This window comes from Dama dama, chromosome 13, assembly GCF_033118175.1.
Source record: "Dama dama isolate Ldn47 chromosome 13, ASM3311817v1, whole genome shotgun sequence".
NCBI classification, from domain to species: domain Eukaryota; kingdom Metazoa; phylum Chordata; class Mammalia; order Artiodactyla; family Cervidae; genus Dama; species Dama dama.
In genome coordinates this window covers 14,677,869-14,698,246 of record NC_083693.1, presented here as the reverse complement: position 1 = coordinate 14,698,246, position 20,378 = coordinate 14,677,869, and the positions used below count along the sequence as shown (strand labels likewise).

The window sequence follows — 20,378 nt, the reverse complement described above, 5'->3', positions numbered from 1 at the left end:
CTGGGGCAGGGTGATTGGGCTCAGCCGCTCCCCCGCTGGCTGCCCCTCCCTGTGCCTTGGGTGTTTCTGTTCAGGGGGTTCAAAGAAACCCATTTATTGGAAAAGTGTAGGAAAATGTGTAAGCATGACAATGGGCCTTAAAAGTAACTTTGGGGAGTTCATGCTCTGGGCGGCTATTGGTTCTGTGATGAATAAAAATGGAGTACAAAAGTGTGCATGCTAACTCTACAGCCTAGTTTCAAAATGTAGGGAGGGCAGGGACTCGCGGGGCATGTGGGTTCAATCTAACGGCGCTCTGGCTTGGTTCTCAGGGCCTCCTTGCTGTAACTTCAGTTTCAGCCACTTCCTGGGTCTGATGCTGATGTTGGCCATGAGGCAGTAGCCAGGATGCCAAATCCCCAAACCCTTTTGATGCCTGTCGTAGAATACAGCACTACCCGGCCCCTTAACCCCAGAGCTCCGGGGGAACACCCTCTGGACTCTCAGAAGGCTGGCCTGGCCCCTGTGTGGCCAGCCGGACAATTCCATCAGCACAGACTGGGTCTCTTGGGAGCCAGTTGTGGGCCGTCTCTGCCTGAGCTCCCACCCAGATTTCCACTTGGTCTAATGACTATGGGAGGGGCCTCAGTCCTTCCTGCTTCAGCCCCATGGGGACCAAGAGTGAGTCCTAAAAAGAGAAACCCCAAAGAGGAATTCAGAATCCACATGGCCCCTCATGTCTTGGCCCAGGTGTCCTTGACTTTGGCCCCTGGTAAAGCAGCCTGTGTGTTTACAGCACTGCCAGAATTTGACAGTTTTCTCATTATTTTATCAACAGGTTAGAGGAATGAGGAAATACTCTGTAAAAGCAACTGCCTCTTTTTTTTTTTTTGCTCGTATGTAAAATAGAAATAATACTATCACCTACTAGTATTATAGTCAATGTGAGGATTAAATCAGAGAGTACCTGTGAACTATGAAACGTATCTCCTGCACCTTTGAGCTTCAGGGACATCAATGCTGTTATTGTTACTATCTTTGCATTAAGTACTCGTAGCCAATGGTGTCTAGTTCCATCTAAAGTCAGGAGTGTCTGAGCATTATACCTACCTCTAAGTGTAGGTATAATGGGCCCCTTGTACCCCAGAGGCAAGGAGTTTCAGTTCTTTGCACCATAAGCTTTTATATGGTCAACAAAAACAAAGGCATTTGCTGCTCCTTTCAGAATGTGGCTTTCAATCTGCAGTCCCTGGGAAAACCTTCAGGGCGTTTCTAAACCTCCCTACACTTCTGAGTGTTTGTGCTTCTTCCAGAGGGGGACGCACTGGCTCTTAGCACTCGGGAAGGCTCCGACCCATCTGCTGAGACAGCCTTGGGATGTGTCACGAGCCGGCTCTGCTAGTGCAAACCCCCTGCGGTGCCCAGGTCTTCATGGCTTTAGTCAGCAGGCACACGAAGAACTTCCCCCTTAGTTCCCCGAGCTCACTCCCCAGGCAGCCCTGCCCTGTTAGTGGCTACTCTCAAGCCGATGCCAGTGGTTTCGCCCAGGGCTCCGCTCCCTTTGAGAAGGGCTTCCTTTGTCCATCAGTTTAAACCTCTCCACTTGCCGTGCTGGCTTTCAAGTTGTCTGTACCTTCAAAAATATTGAACACCTGCTGTGTGTGCCACGTGCTGGGGCACCTGGGTACAGAGCATGCCCCCTCCCTCAGGGCACACCGCCCACATAGAATCAGGAAGTCCCAGGTCCCAAGCTGAGCATGATGTAGGCAGAAGAAGCAGGCTGGGTCTCACTGGGCGCTGACCAGGTCCTCCTGTTTGAGGTCAGAGAGATAAAGAAGGACTTCTCAGAACTGAAAGGCATCTGCCAGAGAATGCCAGGCTGTGGAGAGGGGCACTCCAGCTGGGGTCATTGACAAGGTCCTTTGGGCCAAGACCTGTAATGGCTGAAAAAGACCAAAACCTCACCATCTGTCCCCTTGGACCTCACCATCTGTCCCCTTTGGACCTCACCATCTGTCCCCTTTGGACCTCACCATCTGTCCCCCTGGACCTCATCTGCACAGCCACTGTCCATCCTTCTCTAACCCTACAAAGCTGGCATCCTCACTCTTCTGCCATCAAGGAAGCAGAATGGCAATGGGATTGAGCCATGTGCTGAAGACACCCTGGGTACTCCACTCCCAGGCTGTCTTTGAATTTTCAGTGTCTTCAGGGGTTCCTTTCAGAAGTCCTAAAGAGATTTTATAGGACCTAAACTGATGGAATTTTAGAGGGTTAGGAGAACTGAAGGCAAGCCTTTAAGGACACACCCAAGGCTCTGCCCAAGGCCTCCTTAGCTCCTCCAGGACACACAGAAGATGCTGGTTTTCAGGGAATTATTGGAGGGACCTCCCTCATTTCAGCTTTTTGCAAATGATCACAGTCATGAACAGCTCACTGACACTGTGATTCAGTGCTTTTATGAGTAAGAGTGCTCTTATAAAACACCGTTCTTTTGCACAAAGAGCCTCATTCGAAATTTCTAGGTAATTGTGTTGTCTCAACTGGCCAAGAACAATAAATAGCTTCTAAGGCCAAAGATGTTTCTCTGACCCCAGTATCTTGTCCTTGGAACTGTGCAGCTGTATTTGTTTTTCCTTCACCATCCGAAGTTAATTTTAAGTGACTCCCCAATCGCAGCCTGGTTTACAGAGAATCAACTGTGATTTGTTGTGTCTGTGATTATGACCACAGTTGTTTTCATATCTTCTGTAGCTGTGTTCTAGTCGTTATCTTAGGGACTTCGACAAACTGATTCGCTATGCCTATCTTCGTTTTCTCTTGGAGTATTTATGCTCACCATATAAACTACCCCCTCTTTCTAAAAGTGGTTCCAAAGGTCCTGGGGTGAAGGCATCGGGCAACCTGAGCTGTTTCAGCAGAGCCCGCCCCCGGCCAGGCGGTCTGCAGGGGTCAGAGCCCCATAGCAGAGCTCAGGCCCCGGTTCACCAGCCCCCTTTGGTGTTTCAGCTATCTCCTGCCTCATCTCCTTCCATCCAAACCCGGCCTGGACACCCACGGCATGCGGCACCCCACAGCCAACACCATTCAGAGAGTGTTTAAGATGAGCTTCGTTCCAGTTGGCTTCTGGCAGAGGTTTATTGCACGGATGCTGATCAGCTTGGCAGAGATGGACCTCCAGGTAGCTGCGTTCCCTGCACAGGGCACTGTTTGTTTGCTTGCTGGCCAAGCACCTGTGGCTATGCCCTGGTGGCAGTGGGAGGGGGGAGCCTGACTGAAGACCCTTTCCTGCAGCAGAACTGCTGGCTTAGGGTCCGGAGGCTGGTACAACGTGGCTGCCTCCTCTCCTGTGGGCCACAGACCCACTTGAGTCATTCTGTGAATGCCAAGTCAGCAGCTAGCTGGCTTGGACAGACTGTCCCATGAGGAGCAGTGGTTCCAAGTCTTACCAGCATCCACATTCCCTGGCTGTGTGGCTGTGGGCCGGGACTCAGAGTCTGCTCATCCCAGCACTGACCTTGAATATGCTGCTGCTCGGGGGTGATGCCTGGAGAACCATGGTTTTGCCGATCAGGCTGTGACTGAACTCCCCTGGGGAGCTCTTAATAGACACAGACCAACAAGTCAGAATCTGTGGGTGTGGCTCACAGGGGTCATTTTTTAAAGCTCTCCAGGTGACTCTACTGTCTACTCATGCTTGAGAACCACTGGCGTAGAACTTTAACTTGCTCTGGGAGGAGTAAAGCCCTAACCGAAGGAGTTCTTTTCTGTGGGTTCACCTGGGGTTGTTGGAGGAGATCTTGGCTATCAGTCAATATTCATTTCATGCAGGACAATAATACAGAAGTGGTAGTTGGCCAGAATCTGTGGTTCTCAAAGTGGGGTTCCTGGGCCAGCTGAATCAGCCTCCCTTGGCAACTTGTTAGAAGTCCAGATTCTCAAAATGAATCTGTACTGAAAGTCACTCAGTTGTGTCCGACTCTTTGTGACCCCTTAGACTATACAGTCCATGGAATTCTCCAGGCCAGAATACTGGAGTGGGTAGCCTTTCCCTTCTCCAGGGGATCTTCCCAATCCAGGGATCGAATCCAGGTCTCCCACATTGCAGGCGGATTCTTTACCAGCTGAGCCACAAGGGAAGCCCAAGAATACTGGAGTGGGTTGCCTTTCCCTTCTCCAGCAGATCTTCCCAATCCAGGAATTGAACCAGGGTCTCCTGCATTGCAAGTGGATTCTTTACCAATTACGCTATCCGGGAAGCCCTCAGGCCTGCTCCAAACCCGCTGCATCAGAAACACCAGCATAGAACTCAGGGCTCTGTTTCTCAGCCTTCCAGAGAATTCCAGCCTACTTCGCCTTGTGAGAACCCCTGACATAAGCCCGGATTGTTGAATAATGGACAGTAAACTCAGTATGAGTTTGCTTTTGCCGTGTTCGAGTTATAAGGCCCTCATGGAATTAAACTTCCTGCCTATTAAACGGGGATATTCTTTGATCTTCCCATTTTACTGAAATGTTCAAAAGTAAATGCAAGAGCCTGAAAGTACCAAAACCTCTCACAGCTTGTGTCAGCAGGAAGGAGGCTTGTTAGCAACCCAGTTGGGTGTACTGATAGACGGAAGGAGTGGGCGCAGGGCCGGCTCTCCCAGTGTTCCCACTCGGTCACTCTCCCTCCTTTGAACTCTGCTTCCTGCCGTCTTCTAAGTGGGAGGTCACCCCGAGCACCGCGTCGTGTGAGGCCTGAGCTCCCAAAGGGGCTCGGTGGCTGGCCAGGTGGGCGCCCTTCACAGCAGCATCCCCCACTCAGAATTAGGAAGAGAAGCTCTGCTGGAATTCAGTCTCAGAAGTAATCAAAGGTATGCAGATTCAAGCGTGGATAATATACTACTTTTCACCTACCAAATTAGCAGAGAGCTGACAGCCAACCCCAGATTGAGGGAAGTTCTCACGTCATGGTGCATGGACGTACAACTTAGTCACCAGGAAGTGATTCGTCACTGGGAATCCAGAGCCTGAAGACGTTCAAGCCCTTTGACCCAGTAATCCTACCGCTATAAATCTGAACTATAGCAGTCATTTGAAATCAGAGAAAGCTCTGTGCTTTTTTTTATGTTCATTTGGCTTATCCAGAAGAGCAAAAGACTGGAACCAATCTAAAAGTCCAAAGAAGAGAATGACTCAACAAATTACTTAATAAAATATTGAGATTTAGAAAAATGAATTTTATGAGTTTCTATTGAGACAGGAAAAGCAAAGTTTTTCAAAGTACACACAATTAGAAATTTAGAAATGCAAAGTTACAAAATATGGCCTCAGCTGTTTTATAAACATTACAGGTAGATAGGAAAAAACCTAGAATAAGATACACCAAAATTTTCATGACCTGTGTGTTAAATTGGTATTTTATTTTCTCTCATGTTTCTCTGTAATTTCCACATTTTCTAAGGTAACTTTTTGCTTGTAAAATCAGGGAGGGAAAAGAAAAGCCTGTTTTCGGTGTTTTAGGGAAAATGTGTTCCCAGAGTATCCTGGAGACTCCTTCAGATGATGCAGCATTTCATTTGGCAGCAGCGTGAGGGTGCGGAGGGCGGAGGGTGGGAAGACAGGCAGTGTCCTTTGTCCAGATGGGGCCAGGCCGGCCTTCTCACAGCTCTGCCCAGGACCAGCACGGAGCCCAGAATACTCAAGCAGGGTCTTTTCTCTGTCTTTCAGCTGTTTGAAAACAGGAAGAACACTAAGAGCAGGCACAGGAAAGTCACCATTTATAGTTTTACAGGAAACCAGAGAAATCGTTGCAGCACATTCAGAGTGAAAAGGAACCAGACCATCTATTGGCAGGAGGGGCTCCTGGTCACTTTTGATGGGGGCTACCTCAGGTAGGTGCATGAGGGGCTCACCAGACTGGGCCTCCATGGCGTGCTGGCAACAGCCCCCCAGGGGAGCTGCCACTGGACACCTGTCCGCTTGGTGTGCAGAGCCCCGTTCCCAAGGGCAGTGCATCGTGGAAGCTTGCTGGAAGTAGGAAGGCCCCCTAGCAAACGTCTGAGAGGGTCCCCATCTCCTCACGCCTCCCCCTCTCTCCTGACAGAACAGCAAAGGCCAGGGAGGGTGAGGGGACCGAGCCCGGCGGGAGGGCAGAGCTCAGGATTGGAGCACCCAGCACCCCAGTCACTGAGGAGAGTCCTCAGGAGCCTTGCAGCTGTCCCGCGCAACCCCGCCTCGTGCAAGAGCGGGCACCCCAGGGGCAGATACTGTCCCTAGCTGTCCAGCGCACCCCTGCCTCATGCAAGAGCGGGCGCCCCAGGGGCAGACACTGTCCCTAGCTGTCCAGCGCACCCCCCCTCGTCCTAAGAGGGCGCCCTGGGGGAGACACTGTCCCCAGACCATATCCGTGTTACCTAACAGTACATTTTTCCTATTCTCTCTCTTTTTATTTTGGTGGTGGGAAAGAGACAGAGGGAGAGAAAAAGTCAGCTCAGCAGGTTAATAACTGATTTTTATTCGGTTTAATTTAGTATACACAATATTATTTCATACTTTAAGTGAGTTTTTCCAAATATTTTTCAGCTCTGTGAGAAGAGAGGGGAGAGGGGAGAGTGACTATTGTGAGGGCTTGATTTGGGATTTGGGCCACGCTTGGTGCCTGGGGCTTTCAGGTACGGCTCCCACTTAAAGCTCACAGTCATCACTCGGTGGACAAAAGCCCTGTGGCTCAGATGGGAGGCCCTTTCCCAGGGTCACATCTAAGCCTGAGGTGACCCTTGTGGCAAGGTCCTCGTGTCCACCTCCCCATTTGGGGGCAGCTGGGGGACGAGGCAGGGCCATGCACACAAGTGCAGGGACTCAGGACCTCCCCCCGGGGAGCGGTCTCCTGGGAGTTGTGCCCTCACGCTGGAGGCGGAGAGCTTACCCCAGGGCCCTTCACAGCCAATTGCAATGGACCTCTTTTGGTTTCTGGGTTGCAGTGTGGAATCCTCGGATGTGAACTGGAAAAAGAAAAAAAGTGGAGGAATAAAAATCATGTGCCAATCAGAAATAAGGGACTTCTCGGCAATGGCTTTTATCACAGACCATGTCAACTCCTTGATTGATCAGTGGTTTCCTGGTAAGAAAGCATTCTTGAACCAGGCCTTGGCTCATGGTGTATATATATATATATATATATATATTTCTTTATAAACTGGGCTGGGGCTCATTTGGAGAACAAATCCCACTGGGATTCAGCCCAAGGAAACCAGAGGATCCTAGCAGCTCTCTGGTGGAGTCCTGAGCCCTGGGGGTCCAGCTGCAGGCATAGGCGGAGGTGCCATGGGGGAGATGTGGACCTGGAGGGGAGGTACTTGGGCCCTGGCACCGCAGCCTGTAGGAAGAATGCCCCAGGTACTGCATGTGGTCTGGGAGGACCGTCGATAGGAGCCTCACATGGTCTTGTTTACATGGTGAGGACAAAGCTGCTGAAATCCAGAGGGGAGCCTGAAACTGCCCTTGCGCAGGGGTGGGAGGGAAGCCACCACAAACAGCTGCCAAGAGCCCCCATTCTCCTTCCATGCCTACCCCAAACCCCCAAGTCCCAGCAGTGATCAGCCACCCACAGAGCCCTTTCCAGCCCCTTTGATCAGCTTCTTCACTGACAGTCCACCCAAAGAAAATACTTTTTGAAGTAGAGCCATTGAGGTCCTGTTTGTTTTGTTACTGAACTGGACACAAACCCACTGCGGGGTATCCTGCACGGAGGAGGCCGTTTGAGCAAAACCAGGCCACTTCTTCCCTGTGAGCGCTGCAAGGCTAGAGACCGAGAGAGCGGAGAGCAGGTCTGAGCACCCCCTCTGGCCTGCTGGTCCAGCCCTCTGGCGGCCTGAGCTGGCTACCCAGGAGAGCATCACAGCAAACAAAAGACAGGGCTGGGCATGCTCTGGATGCCAGGGTCTGGTGTCCTTTGCATGTTGACGAGAATGGTGACCTACAAGGAGAAAAGGCATAGAAAGGGGCCTAAGAGAAGGTAATTTAAGAACAGCTCCTTGCTGATTGTGGCTTGGTCATTTGAATGTGGCGTAGCTCAGACCCGGCCTGCAGTGTCCTGCACAGGGATCCCCAAACTCTCAGCACCTCCTCGCCCAGCTAGCTCAGGGTCTGCACCCCTTGGCGACTGTCCAGTGCATCGCTGGCCCCTCCTTGCAAGTGTCTTTTAGGATTGAGGATAGCGCCCTCCAGAAAGGAACCAGAGTGTGACAGTCACATTTCAGCCTCTCCTGGGCGAGGCCAGGGTAGGCAGAACCCCCTCTTGCAAAAGGCCCACCCAGCCAGGGGGTGCAGGTGCTGCTCAGGGACTGCCGGCAGCTGCTTTCAAGTGATGCCCGCCCTGTCCCCATTTAGCCCTGACAGCCACGGAAAGTGACGGGACCCCACTGATGGAGCAGTATGTGCCCTGCCCAGTCTGCGAGGCCTCCTGGGCTCAGCACAGCAACCCCAGTGAGAGGTCAGAGGACGTGCAGTACTTCGACATGGAAGACTGCGTGCTGACAGCCATCGAGCGGGACTTCATCTCCTGCCCCAGGCACCCTGACCTCCCAGTGCCTCTCCAGGAGCTGGTCCCCGAGCTGTTCATGACCGACTTCCCGGCCAGGTAGGCCTCGATGCTGACGCGCAGACCTACTGTTTCCCATGCAGCCCCGGGTGATGTCTAGGTTCCTGGCCTAGGCTGCCTAAAGGGAGCCAGGCTGTCACTCTCTGTTTGTGAGGCACACAGGCCCAGCCAGCAGGCAGACCACTTGGAGGGCAAAGTCACCTTGGGGGCCCCACCCCCTCTCACCCTCACGTTAGCTGACACTCTTTCTTGTTGAGCTGGCCCCTCCTCTCCGACTCCTACTTTGCCGCCAGATCAAGGAATAGAAAACAAACATCCACGGATGTCCAAGAAGGAAGCGCTCCCAGACCTACCACCTCCTTTTCCTTTCTTGGCAAATGATGACTCTTTACTGCTGCTCTGGTGCTGAGCATTTAGATCCCCTGAATCTGTCCCTAAAGATGAGTCTACCTATACTAATCTAAGATAAAAACTGGGGAGATAATGTTGGAGAAAAGAAAAAACACTTTGCAGTCCCATCCTATAGGAAGCCATCACAGAATCCAAGTAGTTGTGGAAACCAGAAGCCATGATTTGGTCTCCCTGGATACAATTTGACCTTGGTGGTTAGCAGTGTTTTGGAGTTGTTTTCTTATTCAAAGAATTCCTGTATCTGATTTCTTTAAAGAAAATTAAACTTGGGGGTGTAAGAATATTTATATCACCATTTTTTCCAAATTGTTTCCCTGACCCAAGAAAATGGATGTAGAGTACTCTGATACTGCAGAATTGTGACTCTAAAACAGGCTTCTGGATGAGTCTATTAAACTAAGAAATCACTTCCTACATTGGAGAAATTTCCCCCATGGTTCTTTTTCCTATTCCCCAGTTACCTCATTGGTGGAAATGAAAATTAAATACTACTCTTCTGTGAAATAACTTCCCTTTATTCCTAGATCTTTAACATAAGGGTCATCACTTCCTGGAGACCACATACAGAGTTTTATATACATATGAATCACATTTCATGATGGGATGCCCAATTAAGCAGCCCCAAATTTTAGCATTTTCATTTATTTGCTGAATCTTTTTTATATTTTATGCCGCTACTGAATCTGGGCTCTGGAATCTACTGTATGGAATCTAGAAAGCCAGGTTGGTTATTCCTGTTGGTTTGGATCTAATTACAAGCTGTAGCATGGTTCTTAAACCAGAGTACTTGGTTGGGAGTTGAAAAACCCAAGAATCTGCACAGGGTTCACAATCCAGCAGAGACTCTCTGGAAACTTCAGCTGATGTCCCACCAGGACCTCACAGTATCACACCCCGCAGCTGGGCATTTGGGCAGATGCAGGCAGGGAGAGTCTGGCTCTGCAGAGACCTGTCCTGTGTCCCTATTCAGGAGTCCTGACGGACGGCCCTGAGGGGTCTCCAGTATTCCCACTGATCCCCGTCTCAGGAGGCTCCCAAGGACCGCACTTCCTGAGTAGGTGGTTTTGGGGTGGGCATTTGGAGAACAGCCCAGTTCCTCTTCAGCTGCATCACCAAGGTCCACCATGGGTACAGTTGCATCTGCCTGGAGTGTGATGTGGTTGGGCTGTGCAGAGACTCAGCTGTTGCACAGTCTGTTCCTGGAAGGCGTAGGCAAGACTGCGTGGTGATGGGGGGCAGAAGGGGTCGGTCTGTTTGGTCAGGAGAGCTCCGGTGGAGGCACCTGGCAGAGGAAGCTAAGGAGAAAGAACTGGGGACCTCCGCAGGGCTGGGGGGACCCTGAGGTGGGAGGACATTGGGGTGCCCGCCCGCCACCCTCCCTTCCTCCCTCCCCCCGTCTGCCTTCCCTCCCTCCCAGGAGTGAACTGCAGTACTTCCAACAGAAGTCTTCTTTTGACCTAGGATTATAACATGCAAACAGGTGGGAAGGTCTAAAATCCCTGCCTTTGGGTGAAATCCTAGCTATCAGTTGTCGGGACACTAGCCACACTGACCAGAAGCTCTACATGGCCATTTGTATAATTATCAGCTTAATAATAAGAAATGAGACAACTAACCTAGCAATAAATAAATGCAACTTCCAATAGATACTAACTCTTAAAGCATAGAGTCTTCTGGATGAAAATTTCCACAGGAATTTTTTTTCTGTGTGCAACACCTTTGGAAGTTCCATCCTATACCAGTCAGCATTCCCACCTCTGAGACCATTCCTGTTATGAATCCACTTTCCAGAGGAGACCAAGGTTTGTTGAAGCTAAGTGACCTACCCAGAGCTGGGATTTATCCCAGATCTGTCTGACCCCCCCACCAGGTGGCTTTGAACCCTGACTTTGCTCAGTGGGAACTGTTAGCCAAGCACATTCTTGCACCCGCCCAGGCCAGGACCCACCTCTAGCTTTAGCGGGCGTCTTTGGGGAAACATGGGGCAGGAGGGAGGTCTGTTCTGACCCCCCGGCACACACACGGTGTTCCTGGCAGGCTCTTCTTGGAGAACAGCAAGCTGGAGCACAGCGAGGATGAGAGCGCCGTCCTGGGCCAAGGTGGGAGTGGCACCGTCATCTACCGGGCCAGGTACCAAGGCCAGCCTGTGGCTGTGAAGCGATTCCAGATCAAGAAATTCAAGAACTTTGCAAATGCCCCTGCAGGTAAATAGGGCCCTGGGTTGTTTCTTTTCAGACATGTCTTCCCTTGGTCCAAACCTGTACCAGATGCCCGAGGCCACACAGGCAGCGGAGGAGGGGGGTGATGCCAGTGTGGGCCCCAGGGGTGGTCCTGCTTTATGCCTGGTGAGACATGGGCGAGGACTGAGGATCAGGCGGAGCACGGCCTAGAAATTGCTTTCAGAGGTGACTTTCTCGTCTGACATGAGCCCCCAAGAGCATGGGCCATCCTTAAAATTTCCATCTGTTGCATGCCCAGCACAGTGCCCACATGCTGGGCACACAGACCTCAAGTGGACCCCTCACCCTGGGGCCCCTCCCCCATGCAGTTACTAAAGGAAGGATGGTGGGCACTCCAGATGTGTGGATTGGGGAGCCATCGTGGGTAGCTTCTCCCTCACCCACTCCCCTCCTGCCCTTGCCCACTCATCGTAGCAGCTCAGAGGTGCTCCAGAGCCACCTGCCACCACCTCGTGCCCACCGAAGGCGAGCCTGTGGAGGCCTTCTACCTTCCAGCCGCTGGGTGTTGCATTTCTCATTGCCCCTGGCTTAGCATGGTTATCGTCATGATCACAGAAGGAATTTACACTTTTGGTAGAAAAATTAGAATCATTGAACAATATGAAGAAACAGATTAGAAAGGAAGAGACAAACTGTAGGCATGGGATGAGAATGGAAACCTAAGAGACTAGTAACACGCGTCAGAGCCAGTAAGAGTGTGATAAAGCTGCCAGATGTGAGCTCAACATCAAATTTGGCAACAATGACCCATTAGACAATGCCTTCCATGGCGGCCATTAAGCTACAAAGTACTGAGAAATAATTAATAGCTATCATTCAATTTAGTTCTCATCTAAATTCCAGCAGTGTGTGTGTGAGAGAGAGACAGAGAAATCTGACTGACTCTAAAATTCATGTCGGAACTTCCCTGGTGGTCCAGTGGTTAAGACTTTGTGTTTCCACTGTAGGGGGCAGGGGTTCGCTCCCTAGCCAGGGAACTAAGATCCTGTGTGCCGTGCAGCAGGGCCAAATAAATAAAATTGAAAGAAAAAGAAAATGCATGTGAAATGACAAACACCCAAGAGCAGCCAGGAAAACTCCACGATGGAAGACAAAGAGGAGAGGCTTGCCCGGCAAACATCCTGACTTACCAGGCTCTAGGCATTAGGGCAGGGTACTCCTGGGCACGGCTGGGCCTGTCGGGAACAGAGAGAGCCTGCATGTACACGAGAGGCTGGCACACGACAGAGGCAACATCGGGAGTCAAGAGAAAGGCTGGCTGTTCACTAAACTGGGGCAGAGACTTCAGCCATAGTCAAAAATACATGATTAATGGTTTAAAGGCCCAATGTGAAAAACAACTTTTACACTTAAAAACAAATTTGTCTGGCACACACATCCATCTGGCACAATTGATCCATTTTAACTGCCAAGATTTTCTTTTTGCTGTTTTTAACTTCCATGTCCAGTGATTCCTGATTTTAAAATCTGAACAGGGGAGGGACAGATCAGGACCCAAGAGGACAAGCAGGACCGGGTGGATACTGCTCAGTGACCTCAGGGTGACCCCTCAGGGGGACTCAGGCAAACGCCTTCCATGTGGGGTACGTTGCGAGGGCACTGGGAGAACGTTACAGCACAGCCCACCATTGCCCCAGACGCTCCTTCTTTGGCCTGAGATGACCTGTCACAGGCCCATGACCACCCTGTGGTTTTCCTTCTGGCCGAAAAGAGGGCGGTAGTCCGCTCTGCCTTCCACGGTCCTGGCCCCTGGCAGGGGTAAGGTGGGCAGCAGTGACCATGCCCCCAGCATCCTTGCAGATGAGCGGAGGGGGCTTGGTTACTTGCCAGGCTCTAGGTGATACTCAGGGCTGCAGGTTTGGAATGAGATGCAGCTGAGAGCCTTAGGCAGTGAACAGCAGGCTAGGGCATGGGCAGAGAGTGGGTGATGAGGGTGGGGGTGTGCGGCCCTTCATCAGAGGGTCTGGAACACCGAGTGTAGCACCTGATAAGAATAGCACCCGAGGAGGGGGCTTGATACCAGCCCGGATGCCTCAGGAGTGCCCCCATTTGGCGCCCAATTCTGGGTGACGATACTGCAGCCCCCGGAGATGCAAGTCGTGGCCCCGGCCAGCCCCAGGAGTCCCCGAGAGGTGGCTCCGAGCCTGGCGGGGCCCCTACCCTGGGTAGCGCTGACGGCCGAGCTCTCCCCGCAGATACCATGCTGAGGCACCTGCGGGCCACCGACGCCATGAGGAACTTCTCGGAGTTCCGGCAGGAGGCCAGCATGCTGCACGCCCTGCAGCACCCCTGCATTGTGTCCCTCATCGGCATCAGCGTCCACCCGCTCTGCTTCGCGCTGGAGCTCGCCCCGCTGGGCAGCCTCAACACCGTGCTGTCCGAGAATGCCAGAGGTATGCGCTGCACCTAGAATCTTCCATGGAGGGCTGCCTGGGGCCCAGCCCGGTCCAGCCCCTGGGAGGCCTGCGGGCCCGTGGTGGGCAGCACAGGGCCCAGGGAGCCAGCCAAGGCCGGGCACAGCTGCCAGAGTCTCATGTGCCACACCCGGTGGAAACAGGAGAGCTTCTCTAGGCCTAAGTGCCGGGCAGTGGCGTTGTCATGGCTGGAGGAGCTCTCTGTTTAGAGCCAGACAGAACTGTGTTCTGAGTGCAGGTTCTCTGCCATAATCTGACAAGTTGCTTTATTTACTCATCCTTAAAAGGAAGTAATAGCCCCCCTTGGAGGGCCGCGAGACCATCAAAAGAGGCAGCCCCAAGCGGCAGAGCCTGGGAAGCCAGCGACCACTCAAGTCTCTCTCTGCCCACAGGGCACCGTGTCCATCCACCATGGTTAAACATCTGAGGCCCTGCAGTCAGTTTTATCCTACATTGTTTTCTTAGCAAAACTTTCGAACACTTACCTTAAGCAATGGGTAACTAAATGCCAAAGAGTTGACAGAGGGAAAGAGATAGCTGTCTTTTAACTCAGGAAGAATAAATGCAATTAAAGTTAATTATTTCTCCCTCAATGGAGATTTTTTTTAATGGAGTTCTTATACCTGCAACTCACTCCTTGACATTATAGCAATCTTGGCATGAGGTGAACTCTAGGAATTTTGAATCCTGGCTTTTTTTAGTGAAAACACCAACTACTGCAGGCATGAGATACTGTGAATGAAGCACTCACAACAAGCATTTCTAACCTAAATCATCTTAAGAAAGTCACCCTGTGTCTCTTCTGGCACCCAGCCTGGAGAACAATAAGAATGCATCCATTATAATCCATATATATCCATCCATATATATCCCCAGTGGATATATATGGATTATATATATGGATGGATATATCCATCCATATATATCCCCAATATAAAATATTGGGGAAGACAGAGGTAAGAAAAGAAGGGTTGTTATGATAATAGTTTGATATTTTTTCTTTGCCAAGATTCCTCCTTTATGCCCCTGGGACACATGCTCACCCAAAAAATAGCCTACCAGATAGCCTCTGGCCTGGCCTACCTGCACAAGAAAAACATCATCTTCTGTGACTTAAAGTCCGACAACATCCTGGTCTGGTCTCTGGACATCAAGGAGCACATCAACATCAAGCTGTCCGACTACGGCATCTCCCGGCAATCGTTCCACGAGGGCGCCCTCGGTGTGGAGGGCACTCCCGGCTACCAGGCCCCGGAGATCCGGCCTCGCATCGTGTATGACGAGAAGGTACAGGCCAGCCCACGGCAGTCCCCTGACCCAGGATGGCCTGGTCCCGGGGCATCTGCAGCTCTGGGCTCTACACGCCCTCAGGCATACATCTCTCCTCTCCCATGCTCGACCAGGAGGCCCTGGAATGAACCAGAAGGGCACAGAGACCTGTGTCTACCTAGAAACATCAAGGGTGACTTCTCCTTAGCTGCAGAACAGTGACCAAACCTCAGTTCAGAAACACAGTAGAGGCTGTGCACAGCGGACAAAAAGTCTAAGACAGAGACGCGCCCAGATATGGGTCCCAGTTCTGCCAGCCAGATATGCAAAAGGGGGACTGAGGACCAGCCTCACAGTGGCTTGTGAGGGACAGACAGATAAGGATGCTAAAGGCTCCTGGTCAAATCAAAAGGCAGCGTCACTAAAGCCAAGAGGAGACAGTGATTCCGGCAGGTCCAGCACGGCCTCCTAGACGGCCACATGGCCAGCCTTGACGGGGATGAGGCCTTCTTCCCTGAGGACTGTTTGGTAGGTGCAGGTAAAGGACAACTTCGAACTCCCTTGCAGTGCTCACCTTGCATCTAGGGCTGGCCCTGGCTAATTAGTCATCCAGCAGTGAAACTCCTCTTGTCTATAATTTCTCATTATTTGGTGACCTGCAGATGAGTCATTGACTGATGGCCTCACGAATGACCCAAGCATGTTAACTCAGCACCATGGCTATTAACCAAGATAGAAAAGGCAAATCAGAGTGACAAAAATAAGCTTCTGAGTAGCAGGCGGCAAAGCACCTCATAACTAAATTTATAACAGAACCTTCACACTGAAAATGCTCAGGTCTATCTTAGCGATTCTCCTGCTATAAGGTTACTTCTTGACCTTTATGAAGACCTGTGTCACTCTCTCCTTTAGGGGATTTTTCATGGCATTTAAATGAATCAAGATGTTGTGATCTGGGAGACTTTCCCCTTTTTTGTGATTTGCATGTACTCCTACTATCAAGCATGTTAAACCAAGGGTTTGCATTTTCCTGTCTTGTTTTGATAAAGGGAAAGTACCTTGGCATCCTTCAAACCCTTGTGCAGTGCTTGACACCAGGTTTTCATTATGTGTTTAGTAGATGGATGGAAGGAAGTTTGGAAAGATGGATGGGTAAATGGGCAGGACAGTCAAAGGGCTGCATATATGGATACATTGGACAGACGGACAGATAAATGTGCAGAAGAGCAAGTGATCATGTGTGTGAGTAGATAGATGGATGCATAGAAAGGTGGGAGGGAGGAAGGAAGGGAAAAAAGGACTGGAAGACAGATGGATTAGGGGACAGAATCACGGAAGGGCAGATGGTTGGTGGAATGCCTGGACAGGTGGGGAGAGGTGGATGGACTGGTGAATTGATGATTGCCTTCCTTTGGGCAGAACCCACGTTTTCCTTCTCTGAAGTGCCTCCCCACTCCCTCTCTCTCAGGGCCAGCTTGCAAGATCTGCTGGGCCCAGGCAGGGTGTCTGATTTGGCTTGCCTCTCTGCCCAGGTAGACATGTTCTCCTATGGGATGGTGCTCTACGAGTTGCTGTCAGGACAGCGGCCCGCACTGGGCCAGCACCAGCTTCAGATCGCCAAGAAACTGTCCAAGGGCATCCGCCCAGTTCTGGGTCAGCCAGAGGAAGTGCAGTTCCATCGACTGCAGGCGCTAATGATGGAATGCTGGGATACGAAGCCCGAGAAGGTACCTGGGGTCCCAGAGTCTGGGGCCTTGCAGCTTCTGCAGCTGGTGGTGGTGGTGGGTCTCCAGAGCACACCTGTGTGCTTGCCTGTCCACTCTTCACTGAGGGTCTAAAGCAAGTAGGTCCTTCTCTGTTCATCTCTTACAAAGAGATATGTATTAGTCTGACACACCAAGTTCATTTTCTTTGTGTGAGTGTCACTCTCAGGAAAAATGAAGTCTCTTTTCCTCCCCAACTTTTATGTTATGCAACTTTTATGTTAAGCAAACCAACCCCTTTATAGCAGTATAGCCCCCAGGCAAGAGCAGTGCAAATGTACTTATCTCTCGTTTTAAAGGAATGGGGAGAAAGTTTACTCATGAGAAGCAGGAGTCATATTATCATATTATCACTTTGAAGCTGGTTGATTTTGGAAGAGATCAATGGTTTCAGGGTTAAAACTCATTTATCAAATTAGACTTGGTTATTGAGAGTAAATGAGGTCTGAGAAAAATTCTTTCTATGACTGTGTGTCCCTGGACACAGGTGTTGGAATATCAGAGCTTATGCTAACCTGACCACCTGGTTTTGAGTTGCCATGGACGACGATGACCCAGATGCCTGGAAGGGTTTATTTCTGGTATCTGAAGTTGGTTTGGCTTCTTGTTTTGGTTGGGTCCTGAATGAGCAGATTCTACTTCTTCCTGGTTTAAGATCCTTAGTTTTGAGGACAGAGTGGGCACCCATTTGGTTGTAAGTGACCCTCACTCATGACCCTGTGGGCCTCTCTCCCTCAGCGACCACTGGCCCTGGCGGTGGTGAGCCAGATGAAGGACCCGACCTTTGCGACCTTCATGTACCAACTGCCCTGCGGGAAGCAGACGTCCTTCTTCTCATCCCAGGGCCAGGAGTATATGGTGGTGTTCTGGGAAGGCAAGGAGGAGTCCAGGTAACATCCGAGGTTTGCCATAACCTGCTGCTGTCAGAGTGGGGGCAGCGGTGGGTGGGGAGCAGTCATGGATGATCATGGCGAGAGATGTTTAGTAAATGGCGAGTTGAAATCCTGATGGAGTCTGCTTAAAAGAGAAAGCAGTCCACATGCATACAGACAAGCACATGTGGGTTTGTGAATAAGAGAAGCAGAGAAAATGTGGTGTCTGCCTGGGACATGACGGGCAGGGGTCAAGGGAGGGTTATGTTTTAAGGTGGGAGTTACTTGCAGCTCGATGGCAGAGAAAGTAAATGATGCTGGGGTTCAGGAAGAGAGGAATGTGCTAGTGGAGGTGCTGAGTAGAGAGGAGGGAAGGGGCCCCCGGTCAAGCAGAAAGGGTGCCCCAATATAAAGATTCATGCTGCTGCCCACCCAACTTCCAGGGGCGTCTCTTCTTAGTGATGGGGCAGGAAGGACAAGGGTCTGGGGGAGAGGATTTCATATTCATTCAAGGAGAAGGACAGTGAGGCCAGGGATTTGGAAAGATCATATCAGAGACTGCAGAAAAGCACATCCCATGTGAGATGCTTCAGTCCTGGACTCTCCCACCTAGCTAGTATGACATCTTCAGAAGCAGGAGAGCCTTTCATGGCATGAATAGTTTTCTAGGAAGCCTAGTGCAAATATGTGCAGGTGTGCAAATCTGGTAAGGCTTAGATGAAGCAAAGCTTAAGATGCAATGAAATAAATGAGAAGGACTTTGCCATTTTACTTAGGTCACTGTTCGTAAGGTTTTCATCAGGTTTTATGCCACTGTGACAGAGCATTCTGACATAAGACGTGCTCTGAGAAACCATGCCCTAAAAAAAAGAAAAGTATATTTGTAAACAGTGTATACATAAATATCCATATCCATATCAAAAATACATATATATGTGTGTGTGTATATATACACACAGTCAGTAATTATAATGGTGGTGGTAGTGTTGCTATTTTAAGGCATTGCTTATAACTATAGGGTAAAGTTAGTGATTGATGCCATGCATTGCAAATTGTGATATTTATCATGTAAAATATAAAAAATAGGTTAAATAAAACTTCTGTAGTTCTGAATTTAAATTGGATAGATTTGTATTTTAAGAATAATGAACTCATATTTCCTCGCTCTGCCCATTGAAAAGGCCCAGAAACAATGACTGACCAAATGCCAGTGAGACCCCCTAGGATGCAGATGGTCCTCTCTAAGGGCCAGGAGAACCACAGCTTACTGGAGAAGTGATTGACTCCAGATTTGGGGGAGGAAGTAGTCCTGAAACATAGGACACTCTGAAAACAAGGATGCCATCAGAGACGGTGAGGACAGATCAGACTCAGGAACCAACCTGAAGAGATTCCCATGGGTCAAAGATAGGGCAGCAAGCCTCAGCAAGAATAAATATCTGCAATAAATTGAGACACATCAAATTGTTTAAATTCACAAGTTTCTAATGCTACTTAATAAAAATAGTAATTAAAAAGATTTTTACTTTTAAAAACTCCTCATTTATCATCATTGGAGGCTCCTAGGGAACAAACTTCATATTTTGAAAACTAGTCTATCTGGAAAGAATCAAGGTTTTAGTCTGCCTTTTCTATTCGAGCTGTGCCCCAGGGTAGTTAGCAAAAGAGATGATAGGAGGAAGTTTTTCTTTTTACGGTAAATGAAGCTAATAAATGGAGAAGAAATACTAGAATTAGAATGGCAGTATTTTGTAATCCCTATTGAAATAACGGATCAGTAGCAATGATCAGTAACAATCACAGAGGGATTGAGATCCCGACATTGTGTGCCTCCCAAGAGAAGCACACACCCTAATGAGGGTGTATTCTAGCCCAAGAAATCAGATGAAATCTAATCGAGACTCAAGATGGGCTGCAGGAATTCCACAGGGCTCCGCCCGTGTCTTTAGCACATGACCTGCTCAGAGAGAACGAGAAAGGGAAGGGAAGCCTATCAAAAGACTTGGAGACATAAAATCAGTGGAAATGTGGTCAAGTAAACTGTGAAAGCAATGATGAGAGAATTAGGGAAGATGGAACACTGGCCATTCATGACATTAAGGAATTAGCATCTCTTTTTAGGTGTGGTCATGCACTGTAGTTAGGTTTCTATTTTTTTTTTCTAATAATTTTTTAGAGATAAATACAGATAAAAGTTAGATAAAAAGATGATTCTGGGGACTTGCTTCATAAGAATCTGGGGAGAGAAAATAAATGGATGGGGGCAAAGATGAACTGACATGGCCATAGAGTGATAGTTACTGAAGCTGGGTGATGAGCTCATGGGCTATGGTATGCACTCTGCAAAAGAAGAAAGGAGGGAGGAGTTGAGAGGGAGGGGCTGGGCCCTCTGGTTTGAATGACAGCACATAGCAGGAGACATAAAAGACACAGGTTCAATCCCTGGGTCTGGAAGATCCCATGGAGAAGAAAATGCCAACCCACTCCAGTATTATTGCCTGGGAAATCCCATGGACAGAGGAGCCTGGCAGGCTACAGTCCGGAGGGTCGCAAAGAGTCAGACACGACTAAAGTGACTTAGCACACACTTAGTTTTCAAACTCCTTCATGGGCACAGACAGCATCCTGATGTCACAAATGCTTTTGGGGAATGTCACACTCTCAGAAGACCAGGAAATGCAGGCATACTGTCTATCGTGAAAATAAAGCCCTCTTACTGTTAAAGGATATAAAGGTATACATAAAATGAAATGCTCATCAGATATATAAATATAAAAACAAACCCCATTTTCCCATCAATATTTATTTTCTCAGCAGACTCTCAAAAATCTTTTAAACAAATAGAG

The 20,378-nt window shown here is 49.7% G+C and overlaps 1 protein-coding gene across 7 annotated transcripts in view; it reads left to right on the top strand.

The window, feature by feature from the left end:
- LRRK1 (leucine rich repeat kinase 1) overlaps positions 1-20,378 on the top strand; it is a 134,905-nt gene that overhangs the window by 104,014 nt on the left and 10,513 nt on the right. For all 7 annotated transcript variants that reach the window (XM_061158559.1, XM_061158558.1, XM_061158562.1 and 4 more), the window contains 9 exons: positions 2,989-3,160; positions 5,692-5,855; positions 6,945-7,084; positions 8,353-8,602; positions 11,012-11,178; positions 13,410-13,607; positions 14,638-14,915; positions 16,430-16,624; positions 17,399-17,550. In XM_061158559.1, coding sequence (XP_061014542.1) covers positions 2,989-3,160; positions 5,692-5,855; positions 6,945-7,084; positions 8,353-8,602; positions 11,012-11,178; positions 13,410-13,607; positions 14,638-14,915; positions 16,430-16,624; positions 17,399-17,550 — 1,716 coding nt within the window. The remainder of the gene's footprint in view (positions 1-2,988; positions 3,161-5,691; positions 5,856-6,944; positions 7,085-8,352; positions 8,603-11,011; positions 11,179-13,409; positions 13,608-14,637; positions 14,916-16,429; positions 16,625-17,398; positions 17,551-20,378) is intronic.